Source organism: Hevea brasiliensis, chromosome 18 (genome assembly GCF_030052815.1).
Source record: "Hevea brasiliensis isolate MT/VB/25A 57/8 chromosome 18, ASM3005281v1, whole genome shotgun sequence".
NCBI lineage: Eukaryota > Viridiplantae > Streptophyta > Magnoliopsida > Malpighiales > Euphorbiaceae > Hevea > Hevea brasiliensis.
In genome coordinates, this window is record NC_079510.1 from 50,416,887 (window position 1) to 50,429,849 (window position 12,963).

General features: G+C 34.6%; 2 protein-coding genes across 3 annotated transcripts; one reads left to right on the plus strand and one right to left on the minus strand.

Annotated features, from left to right (window-relative positions):
- Positions 1 to 481: 481 nt before the first annotated feature.
- On the minus strand, positions 482 to 2,596 carry LOC110654929 (E3 ubiquitin-protein ligase CSU1). The gene is made up of 2 exons (XM_021811069.2): positions 2,186 to 2,596; positions 482 to 1,408 (listed from the first exon to the last, which is right to left on the minus strand). Exons 1-2 carry the CDS (start codon positions 2,422 to 2,424, stop codon positions 733 to 735), a joined length of 915 nt encoding a protein of 304 aa, XP_021666761.2. The 5' UTR covers positions 2,425 to 2,596; the 3' UTR covers positions 482 to 732.
- Positions 2,597 to 3,170: 574 nt separating this feature from the next.
- LOC110654930 (universal stress protein PHOS34) lies at positions 3,171 to 9,425 on the plus strand. 2 transcript variants are annotated; one of them, XM_021811072.2, is made up of 2 exons: positions 3,171 to 4,108; positions 4,803 to 5,031. In XM_021811072.2, the coding sequence occupies exons 1-2, from the start codon at positions 3,388 to 3,390 to the stop codon at positions 4,820 to 4,822; spliced, it is 741 nt and encodes a 246-aa protein (XP_021666764.1). In that variant the 5' UTR covers positions 3,171 to 3,387; the 3' UTR covers positions 4,823 to 5,031. The 2 variants fall into 2 exon arrangements, with proteins under 2 accessions (XP_021666764.1, XP_021666763.1); XM_021811071.2 differs by lacking the exon at positions 4,803 to 5,031 and adding an exon at positions 8,799 to 9,425 and having other exon boundaries at positions 3,172 to 4,108.
- Positions 9,426 to 12,963: the final 3,538 nt, after the last annotated feature.

Genomic DNA, 12,963 nt, shown 5'->3' on the forward strand with positions numbered 1-12,963 from the left:
GAGTTTAAAGTGATATTTATGATAGTTTATGTAATTTTAAATTAAATTTTAAAATTTATGTATAATAGTGTTACCAACCTTAAAGTTTATGTACCGCGAGTGAAATTTACCCTCAGTTTCGAACCCAAACCTGCACCCAGCCACCCCAAGTTCATCTTGCACATGGTTCCCCAATGAAGTTTTGAACTTTCCTGAGCCCAATCCCCAAACAGGCTAGGTCCAGTTGAAAGACGGAAAAACTGGGAAGTTTTGACTTGTCCTGAGCCCAAACACCAAACAGGCTAGGTCCAGTTGGAGGACGGATAAGCAAGAGACAGCCAGCCCCAGCTCATGTCCTGGACCACCGATTTCATGCTTATCAATCAAAATAACATTTACAAAAGTTCTCAATACTTGCGAGTTGAGTCTCGTTTAGATTAAAAAAAAAAAAAAAAGTTCACCATTTGCATGCGCACTAACCGCCTTATATTGCACAGTTGCATTATGAAATTAGGCATAAACATTGAAGGGAATAGGCTTGTAGACCCGCAAACACCCATATTTAACATACCCAGTTATCCACTTTGCATAAATGCCTTACAGGAAACATACTCGTAACAAAACAATTGGAACCGTCATAAATTTTGAACGTTGATGGATGCCCCAATGGAAACACAGTAAGAAACTGGAGCACCATTCTAGCTTCACAAAAGTAATTGGTATTCGATCACCTGTTTAAGTAATTCAGAAATTTTAAATCTTCATCGCTGCAGGTCTCACAAGTCCCAATCCTGAACCACTACCTAAATGCTTAAAGTCTGTTGCTAAAAGATTATCTCCATGACCAGCAAATCCTGTTCCACCCTTTTCCAAGTTCACCAAATTCCTTTCCTTGCACGCCTTGCTGCAAACCAGACAAACTTTATCCACAGCCATAAATTTGTCCGCGCACTTCTTGCAGAAGACATGACCACATGAGCTGAGTGCAACCAGCGAAAGTGTATTAGTGAGGGTAACCTTGCAGCTGGGACAGATATAGGTCTTGTCAAGAGCACTGGATTTCTTTTCACTATTGTCTTCAGTGAGATAGATGGGGAAAAGGCTCTTCATCTTAAGCTTTTCCTTGCCTTCAGGACAGATTGTACTTGTGGAGGGCGCTTCTGTTTTAACAGGAGCTTCTGGTGTAGCTGAGGGCAGCCAAAATGCTTTCATTGTTCGAAGTGCCTCCTCTTCATAGGAAGTAACCTTCACACTGTTTGCCCCATGGAAGCCATTCTTGTCTCGGCTCTGGTTTCTATCACTGTACTGTGGAACTGCACCATGGTTTTGCTGATCAAAAGCATCCAGTTCTCTGGCTTTCTGCAACATTAACTTCTCTTCCTCCTCTTCCTTCTCTTGTTTCTTCTGTGATTCATGGGCAGCTAGCTTCCTGCTAGGTAAGATCAAAGCTTGCTCCTCAATGCAGCATATCAATGTTTAAATGATAAATGATTTGTCACACAATGCCATATATAAAGAGTTTGCATACGCTGTCTTATATACTAAGCAAACATCCCAATAAAATGCCCGAGGCTTTCCCACTAAATCTACTGTACGGTATATAAAGCCAAGCTAGTCTTTTCACATCAACAACCCTCAGCAATAGGCATTGTGAACTGCACAAGAAAGCCTATCTCAAGTGTGCAGTTTTTATCGTCATAATCAACCAGCCTTTTGAATAGACCTCCTAAGTTTCTCCAAATAAGCCAGAAGTGTAACTATCTACTTGCATATCACTTGTTCCCAAACTAATGCAATCACCCACAAAAATTTTAAGAAACAAGCTTGGGGAAAAGATAACCAATTTTTCTTAACATCAATTCAGATCAAATTTGCTCAACGTTAATTCAAATCACCATTCGATGGTTCCTCAAGAAATAATAACTCATCATATCAATCATAAGCCCATAACTACGCTTACTAAAATTGAATCTACCACTGCACTAATCTAAATTATCACGAATCGAACTAGTTTCGTAATTGTTTAGCTGTTTAGCTCCTATTTTCTGTGTTCAGTCTATACCAAAACAAAGGTCTCCATCAAACAAAGCCTATTGTGAGCGTTCAACATGGTGGAAATCGAATCCCATTCAGTTGACGCGCTATAATATTACCAAAGCAAAAATTAAAAACAAAACTTTCGTTCAACGCGATAAACTCAACTTACCTTTGGATGTCCTTCTTTTGGGCTAAAAGACACTCGAGAATGCATTCTTTACAGAAGACGTGGCCTTTCTGGCAAGACATGGGATCGATAAGCGGCTTCAAGCAGAGACAGCAGGCATCGAAGGGCTTAATCGAGTCCTTACCCAACCTTTCCCTCTGGGTCCCATATCCGAGCTTTCGCTTCTCATCGTAGGTGAAGAAAGCTAAATCGTTGTTGTTCTTCGAGTGTCTCTGAGGCATCTTATCGTCGCTCTGATGAAAATAAACACTAGAAAATTTATGGGTATGACCAGAATGGCTTGGATTTACGATTTGGGAGAGGCAGTGAGAGGAATGTGAAACCCTAGAAATCGCGAGAAAGGTGGGATCAAAATTGGGTTTAAATCACCTTTTTGAGAGAAACGTTAAAGTGTAATTTCAAAGACGATAAAATTTGTCCTTTTGTTTTAAAAATCTAATCTGACTGACACTGAGTGCGGGGCAGACTGTAGTGAAATCCAACGGTTAGAAAATAAAGTACGCTGAGAACATCAAGTGTTTACCTAGAAGACGCCTTTATGGGAATTTTTGTAGTAACTTCATTTTTTACAAAGCAGACGTAATTTAAACAATAATTAAATCTCTAAAAAATAAAAATTATCAATTAACGATTAAATTATTATTTTTATAAAAAATTAAAATTATATTTAAAAAATGAATTATTATTTAAAAATAATCAAATTTTAATCCTAAATTAATCTTTGGGACAATATAAATAAATATCAAAAAATTATAATTTTTTATTTAAATAGAAAAATGTTAAAATTTATTGAAATTAATTTCATAAAAATTAAATGTATAAATTTCATATAAACATTTAAATAATTTAATTAGTGGAGAAATTACATTAATTTGATGATAATTTTAAAATATTAAAAATGTTATAAAGAATAAAAGGGGGAAAAAATAAAATCTATCCAGTGTAGATAAAATCCAATAGCAAGCTGACAGTGCATAACCTTTTGACACGTGTCCCTAGAAGACGAAACTCACGCACCTCCACTTTGCCTTTCTCTGCTCTTCCTCCTTCTACTGTTACACTTTCCCTTCTCTTCCGAATATTCCTCTCAATTTCTTCTCAATCCCAACGCAATATCCAAATCCGCAAAGCTCCATTGAAGCTGCGGTTTTTATTTTTTATTTTTTTGAATTTTACTTGCAGCCATGACTTCGCCTTTGCCGAAGAAGAAAGACCCAGCAGCTGAAGCCGTCGTGGTCCAACCATCATCTCCGCGATTTCCTGTTAGTACTCCAACATCGGCGGCTCAACGGAGAATCGGCATCGCCGTCGATCTCAGCGATGAGAGCGCTTACGCCGTCAATTGGGCTGTCCAAAACTACCTCCGCCAGGGCGATGCCGTTATCCTTGTTCATGTCCGGCCTACAAGTGTACTATACGGTGCCGATTGGGGCGCAATTGAGCTATCCATTACTGAACATGATTCTGAGAACCAAACGGAACAGTCCCAGAAAAAGCTCGAGGACGATTTCGATCTTTTCACCTCCACTAAGGCCAACGATCTGGCCCAACCGCTCGTTGAGGCGCAGATTCCGTTCAAGATTCATATAGTGAAGGATCATGATATGAAGGAGAGACTTTGCTTGGAGGTGGAAAGGTTGAGGCTTTGCGCAGTTATCATGGGTAGCAGAGGATTTGGGGCTTCCAGGAAGAATACCAAAGGGGGGCTAGGCAGTGTGAGTGATTACTGCGTGCATCACTGTGTTTGTCCTGTGATTGTTGTGAGGTTCCCTGATGAGAAGGACGGTGTTGCTGCTGAGGGGCCAGGTGGCGGTGTTAAGAAAGGAGAGAAGGAGGGGGAGATGCTGCCGCCTGTGGTGGAGGCGGAGGAGCAGGAGTATCTTGATGCTTCTGATAAACAAGCAGGTTTGAGGTCAGTTTTCCTTTTATAATTTCTAAAGAAAAGTTTTTTAAAGTAAAGTTTTCATTTTTTTTAACCTTTTTAATTTTGTGTGTTTGGAAGGAAGATGAAGTTTTATAAGGCATTTGGAAGTTTTACCTTTTGTTTAGATCTTTAATTTGGCAGTAGAAAGGAAAGAAATTAAAGAAAGGTAATGGAGGATGGTTACAATGGGATAACTTAAAACAATAGAGTGAAATAATTATTATACCCTTAATTTCTTTCTATTTTTTCTGTATGATAATATTTAAGTATTTTAACAATTATTTCCCTCCTTCCTCCATTCTCTTCCTCTTTCTTCAATTCTTAAGGGAATTTAAGAGAAATCTTTTCTATTATTTTCTTTGCATTTTCCTCAATCCAAATAAAGGGTTAAGGTGTTAAAGAGAAGAACTCAGAGGATGGAGGTTTTTGGAGGTTTCCTTATTTTAAAAACCTTCTGTTTTTCCAAACACAAGTTGAAAACCTTCCATTATTTTAATAAAACCTCTCCCAAACAAACAAAATGCTCCAAGTTAATAAGCCTAATTAATGGTTTTTTTTCTTTTTTTCAATGTCACAGTGCTCGAGTTTAATCAATATCCTTTCCTTTTTTTTTCCCCTTAAAAAAAAACCAAGTTGAGGAGTTTGTCATTAGTTTCTTATCCTGTTTCCTTTTAGGTCTAAATCGTCTTTTATGATGCTATTGATGCCCACGTTGTATGAATGTTGATGGTGTGAATAACAATGACAAATGCATCAATTCATGAAGTTTCTTTTCCATGTAGCTATGGATTCTCATTGTGCCAAGGCTCATGAACTCATCTCTTTCTTCTGATAATGATTTTGATGATGGATAGATGGTGTTTGGAATTTACATATAGGACATATAGAAGTGGGATTTCAATGATGGATAGATGGTGTTTGGAATTTACATATAGGACATATAGAAGTGGGATTTCCATTTTAATATTTAACATTAGATTTTTTTTTTTAAATAGTGAACAGCTCTTGATGTCATTGTCACAACCCAAAATTTTGAGCCGTGACCGGCGCATAATTTAAGTATTCTTAAATCATGCAAGCCTTATCAGATTATCTTAAATAAATATATTGTCACTTACTAATAAAAAAAATAGATAAAATCTAAATAAACAAAATACTGAATAAACATCATAAATATCATATAAGTAAACTGCGGAGTCTCTGCAGATTTCAAATAAAACTTAAACTGTTCAATAAACTAAACTAATTATTAGTCCGAGGAAACATGAATTCGGGCATACCAAAGATTGTCCCTCTCCAGAAAATTGACTGAATATTTGGATCAGCTGTAGAATTCTACTGATTTGAAACAGATAACACGCAGAGAAAACGTGATTTAAGCTAAATGCTTAGTGAATGATAATTATAGCACATAACGAAATAGGGACAGACAGACGCTTGATTTATTTCACAATAAATTTTCTATTCAATAAAATCATGCTCATGCTATCAAAATCATTAATAAAATAATTTCATAAAACATATATATAAAAGTTCATTAAAAAAAAATTTTTTTTTATGGTACAGTACACCAGTGTGACGATGCACCACATCACCAAAGGCCAGATGATAAGCGCGCTATCAGATATTAGATACTTTGCTCTTCCTTCACAGATATCAATGCATATGATACTAATGCAAACCATAAACTGCAATGATGCATGATAATTATCGCACACAATGAAATAGGAACAGGCAGATGCTTGATTTATTTCACAATAAATTTTTTATTCAATAAAATAATGCTCATGCTATTAAAATCATTAATAAAATAATTTCATAAAACATATATATATAAGAAGTTCATTCAAAAAAAAAAAATTTTTTTTTTTGGTACAGTACATGATGCACCACATCACCAAAGGTCAGATGGTAAGCGCGCTACCAGATATTAGATACCTTTCTCCTCCTTCACAGATATCAATGCATATGATACTAATGCAAGCCATAAACTGCAATGATGCATGACTCGACAATGCAACCTAATAACGTGATAGTTCACACGGTGGAACCAGATAACAGAACAGATAGTGGGTACAGGTACCAATTCAAAACAGAAAAATCAATTTTTATAAATAAATCAAAATCAATAAAAATTTCAGATAGCAAATAATAACTGATTGTGCAATTTCAATAGTTTATTTCAATAATTTCAGAAAATCAATAAGATCAAATTAATCTCAAATAAATTCAGTGTAACACATCAGTAAATTTTATAGTTAGATATCAATCAATATAAAGATACTAAGGATCTGTTCCAGGAATCCTAATGGCTCTAATGCAGAGGTAATTGACAAAATTAATTATTTAATTAAAATCAGAATAAAATTTAATAATAAAATAAAACTCTAGAAACTCACATGTAAAATAATTGTTAAAATACTGATTTAAAATTTTATTTAATATCAAATTTAATACTAAAAAATTTTAAAAGGGATTAAAAAGGTGTCATATAAAATAATTACAATTTACCTGGAACCTCCAAGACAATAGTTATATTCAATGAAAGAGAGACAATTTCAAATTACAGATTGAATATTCGAATCTCCTTGAAAATAGAATCCAAGGTGATGAATAGAAAAGTAAGAATTTATAGATTCTCTGCGCACATCAGATTATAAATCGTGTGTGTATATGTATATATATATATATATATATATATAAGCAGGCTATTCAATAAAATATTTCTCTTTTTTTTTAGATAATTATATTAAATTATTGTTAGCTAATTAAAATAAATAGATAAATAAATGGATAAAATATTGGGTTTCCACAGTCATGGAGTAAACTCTTTATTTGAATGTTTACATTTTTTTAGCCCAGAAGTTTTCTGCAAATTTTCTTCTGAATATTTGCCATTTAGTAACTCTTGATTTGTACATTTCATCTACTTTGGCATTAAAATCTTGATATACGCTAAGAAAGAAGAAGACAACCATATTCTGTGCCCTTTTTAATTGTTTTGTTTCAAGTATATCAATCATTTCATTGTTTTTGTTGTTTCCATTGAACCTGCGTGTTTCATGTTATATTTTATACAACATATTGTTGTGTTGCTCGAAATTTTTAATATGGACAGTCTTAAAAGAGGAGTTCAGGGTTTAGGTAGTTTGCCTTGGGGTTTCTGATTGTTGTGCATCCATTATCGGTGGTAGTGGTGCAACTAGTGTTGCAAATGTTAGAAAGAAGAGGAGAAAGAAATATAGAATTTGATTATATTGATCTTTCGGTCAGGGTCTGATCGATGAATGTAGACTGTGTTTAAGGCGGTCTTCTTGCATTTTGTTGTAGTTTTTTACACAGATACCAGGAATGAGATAGGAGAGGAAAGGAGAAATTGCGTTAGAAGTGTAAAACATAATATAGCTTGATTGTGACTGTCCAATTCCAATTTATTCTAATAATAATGTGCCACACCCTGCAGCCCTGCTAAAGGCTTCCCTGCTTTTCCTTTGGTCTCTAGCTTTCCTTGTCAAGGACGCAGCCCTAACTTCAACCTTAAGATGCCAACACTGTTTTATGGCTTCTGCTTTAGCCTCTAGGCACCAATCCAACTTTTTATGGTGTTGACTGTTGAGTTTTGGGACTTTTGCAAGGGTTAATTACAGTGTGCGAATTTTGAGGTCTAGTCCATTTATCAACACAACATTTCAACCTTTACTTTACCTGTTACACTTATAAGCATTCAAATTTGCAATCCTAGTTTTGATCTACAAATATTTGCTAGTCTATAGCTTTTTGGGGTCCTGTTACATACAGAACAAAGACCCCCTACCACACTTCTCCAGTCTGAAAAGTTATTATTTGTTAGTACTTCTTAATTTATGGATTTAATTTTTCAGTTGCTTGGTGTTGTTCCGTACAAATGCGTTTAAAGCTTCTTAAACATGTCTCGGGCTCTCAGCATATTAGGAGTAGGCATGTTTTACATATTTGCAAAGGTAACTGGTTGGGTGAAAAAGATGTTTTTTTTAATGTCTGTGATACATTATAACGCCCATGGCATGTGCGTATGCATGCATGTATAAATAGCAGAAATGAATACCTTGTGCTTATAAGGAAACACTTCTCCCCTTGCATGGACAACAACTTCCATACCTTGATGAAGGTGGTTTGTGAGAGAATCATATGTAGTTTATTGAGGCTGAAGTTTAAATGCTGTGATATGAGTGGTGTAGTAATGGCTTTTACTGTCAATGCCGTGCTGCTACGTGAATAACTCTGCTTGGAAGCCTCATAATTGATTGGGATAGTGAAAGCAACTTATATGAATTTTTATGGCAAAATGCTTAGGATTTCCTGGAGATTGCTTCTTAAAATCTATAATTTTCTAGCTTAACTTGTCAAAGCAGCTGGAGAAGTTTGTATTTGGGACTCAATTCACGTTTCCTACCGAAATTCAAAGTTTTGCTAACCATTGACAATCAAATATAGTGGCTAGTGCACCCAATTAATGGGTAATGAATGTATGATTCTTTTTTAAGCCGCGAATTCTCTAATTCTTTATATGCTACTGTAGCAGCTTAGTGGGCATGTGCTTCAGATGTATACATGTATAATGTATGCATAAGATGATTCATTTCATTATTCACTGTTGTATGAAAGTTAATATTCAAACAACATGCTTTGCAGGTATGGAGAAGGCTTCTTGAATGGATAATGGAGAATTGGTGATGCCAAGATGCCAAGGTTAAAATGTGCTGGATGGTTATACAATCTTGTCTTGCAAAAATCTTTTGTAGTACTGATCCCTGTTTATTCACATCTGTACTGCCTTGCATCTGGTTTGGGATGAGGAACAGGGGATGATCACTTGCCTTGGTTCTTTTCAAGCCCCTTGATACAATAGGCTTCATCTTTGTTCTTTATCTTGTGATGAAATGTCAGATGAAATCTGTTCTCCCGAGTTGCATGCTATATAATATCAATGTTGGATCAATGTTGGATATCTAATCCGAAAACTTCCTTTCGATTTGGGTTGCTCTTTTTTTGTTTTAACCTGGTTGCAGAAGGAACAACTCTGGAGCTTGTGCTGGCAGGGTAATTCAAGCAATCCAGTGCATCAGTTGTTGAGGATGAGCTTTTAAGATTTCTTTGTGATAGAGAATGCGGGTGCATCGTTAAGAGAATGATAATTTTTAGCTGGCGAAAAGGAAAGATTAAAACCTCAAGACTTTTTATAACTTTGATTTAACGACTTTTGAGTTTGTGAAGTTGCTAAACTAGTACATATCTTCTTAAATTTTAGCTTTTGATCTCTCTCTCTCTCTCTCTCTCTCTCTCTCTCTCTCTCTCTCTCTCTATATATATATATATATATATATAATCAGGAGTAATTGAAATTTTTAATTCTAATTAGAGCATGAAAGCCAAAGCCACAATATACATGGATGCATGTTGGCGACTTATCCGCAAGTATACGGGTCGTCTCAAGTAATAAAGTGATGAATCAAGTATCGTTCCCACGAGGATTTGCTGTTTGATTACTAAACTATGAATGAAGCGATTATTTGGGCTAATGATTAATGAATAAATGGTAAATGTAAATGAGCAAGGTAAATTGATTAATCTAATTGAAATGGGTAAAGAGCAAACAAATAAATTCTAATTCTAGCTCGCAATTAAACTAAAATTAACAATGGGTAATTTAAACGAAAGTCTAATTATAGTAAAAGTGATTCCAGAGTTGGGGGTTTATGCATAAATTAATTGGGATTTGTCTTGGGCATTCCAATTTTTAGGGAAAAATAGAGTTTGAAGGAAATTGATTCTAAATTCCTTTGATATCTTTTTCAAGCAAATCAAAGTGTATTCTAAAATAACCAAACCTACTTTCGTATGTATTTGATTACTTTAAAACCCATTAAGTTTTGTAACCAATAATTAATTCCTCTTAAAGTCCTAGTTTATTTCTAAATCTAGGTGATTTTAAGTTCCAATCCTTGATTAACTATCAATGACCTTCACCTTTCGGTCCTTCAATCAAAGATTAACACAATACCCAATGGGTACCAACATTAGGCAAGTAAATCAAGCACACAAGGAAGGAATCAAAACTCATATTCATATAAAATAAGGAAATACCCAATCCAAATCCACAAATTAATCTAAAACATATTTCCCAACTCTGAAATCTAAAGAAATTACTCACTCATGATGGTATTTACAAGAAATATAGATGGAAGAATAAAGAAAAACATGATAAAAGGACTGAAATAGGAAAACCCAGGTGGAAGAACCAAGGTCTCTGGTTTCTGAGCTCAAAAACTCGTGCAGCAGCTCCTCCTCCAAGAGAAAATGGCGCCTCCTCTCCCTTTCTATTAAATTTTCTTTCCTTTTTGTTTTTCTCCCTCTTCCTCTTGTGGCAAAAATAAGGAAATGATGTATTTATATCGTCCCTAAAAGTTACCCTAAAAGTAAATAAAAGACAAGGAGTGGATAGGAAATGAGGTGTAAAATTATCCAAGTCAGCAGCACTTTCACGTTCTGGGCATTCTGCTTAGGGTTCGGCTTAACCCTAAGCGGCTTCTTAGCAAATTTAGCCTCTGGACGCACTGTCTGCTTAAGGTTAAGCAGACCTTCAGCAAATCTCGGCAGACTTATAGTAAAATGGACTTTTCTGCTCATGCTTGACTTGTGCTGCACCTTAAGCATTGCCGCTTTACCCTGAGCATGACCTTAAGCAAGGTCTCAAGCAAATTTCGGCTGGTTTGCTCTTTCAAGGCTTGATTTCTTCAACTTTCCTCTATGGTTAAAGGATTCCAAATTTCTTCAAATCACTTCCTAATGCACTCATTGATCCTTGATTTGCCACAAAATCCTATCAAAAACAACAAAATTACAAAAATCAAATATAAAGTATTTAAATTCAACAAATAGGCTAAAATAAAGCTAAAAACATAAAATATACTAAAATATAAGTGCAAAATGAATGCAAAACTACCCTAAAATGTCTATATGAAATGAGTGTAACAAATTCCCCCAAACTCAAACCTTTGCTTGTCCTCAAGCAAATTAAAAACAATTAATGCAATTTGGGGTACCTTACCTTAAATTTATGAAAATTACTTATCCGAACTCTCAAGCTTACCTTTAGCCACCAACACACCATATACCCACTTTCAAGGTGCCAAGAATTTAATCCTTACCAAAGTTATCACCGCTTAGCCTTGGGTCAATTATCCATATTATCAAGCCCAAACCAATCAATCACAAAGAATAATTATGCCTAAATAGACTATAGGGTAATCCATAAGTTAAAGTGTCTCAAAAACTTGATGGAAGTAAATGAATGGATTAGATATCACAATCCCATAGGCAATTTTCCTATTCCAATCTCCACTAATGTAACAAAACACCATCAAAAGATCAAAAGGACTTTCAAGGGTTATAATGGGGCTAAGGGGGTAATAATGTGGCTAACAAAGAAAGGATAAAGGTAACAAAATATGAGAATAATCAAATTATTAAAAGATCAAGACACACAAAATTTTTTTCTATCTTTTTTTTTTTTTTTTTTTTTTTTTTGAATCAAATGGGAGAAGGAACTTTACAACTATTCACCAATGCTAGCATATAATTTTGAAGCTTTTAGAGGGACTACATAAAAACATTGACTTTGAATTATAATTGTCCCTTTCAATTCACCCCCAAACTCATTTCTTTGTGTATTTGAGTGGTGAATTACTTTACATACCATAATTGAATTTGCTAGCTTTTTTTTTTTACTTTAGCCACTTCTCCCAACTAATTGTTATTATTATTATTATTATTTTTATTTTTTTTTATGTGTATCTATCACTCAAAGAATTATTCTCATAGAGGGTAGGTAGGTGTTTGGGTTTATGGCTAGGTAGTAATGTGGGTTCCAAAGGAATAAGAGGGATAAATGTAGGCTCAAATTGGTTTCAAAGGAAATTTTGAAGTGAGGTTGGCTAAGGCTAAAATGTGGGTTTAAAATTTAAAGAATGCCTAGATCATTTCTTTTTCAAGTGCATGCTATGATTTCGCCTTGAAAGGTTTAGAAAGATTGTTCTAGGATTGGTGAGACATCAATTAGCTACTTCTCACCCTAGAGTTTTCTCTAGGCACTCAAAGTCAACGCAATTGATTGGGTGGCCCTTGGCTAAGAAGATATAAACTAAAGCAAGAATCTAATAATTTTGCACCTATCCAGAACTTTCAATCCACCAAACCCTTCTAAAAGTAAGCTCAATTGCTCTTCAAAGCAATTCTCAATCCTCTAAGGACAAGGTAAAAAATTATTTTTATGATATGCATGATCCTAAAATGAATGCATAAATCAAATTAAAACTAAATGTAATCTATATGAAAACTATATGCAAATGTATGTATATGGGTATAGACATGTGTGTGGTATATGTATAAGTGTATGGATTATCTATATATGGATGAATGAAATGCAATAAATGAATAAAAGAAAATTTTAAAAAATTTGCAAAAATTTTGCCTTCACCCCCAAACTCAAATGAAACATTATGTTTAAAATGAATGCAAAGATGGGTAAAATTGTGAGAATTGCTAAATTATTGAAATTTATACAATTGGGGATTAAATCAATATAAGCTCAAGAATTCCAAAATTAGCTCAAAATGATATTAACAATGAAGCTTTAGAGAGAAAAATGTGAAAAAGTATCCCAAAATGTATGAGTTTACGCTGCTTAAGATGTTGCTTAACCTGTTGCGTAGGGTAAAGCGAAAGCATAAGCATTGGCAACATACCATAAGCATAAATGGTAAAAGGGAAGCTGTTACCTCCAACTGATGTGAAACAA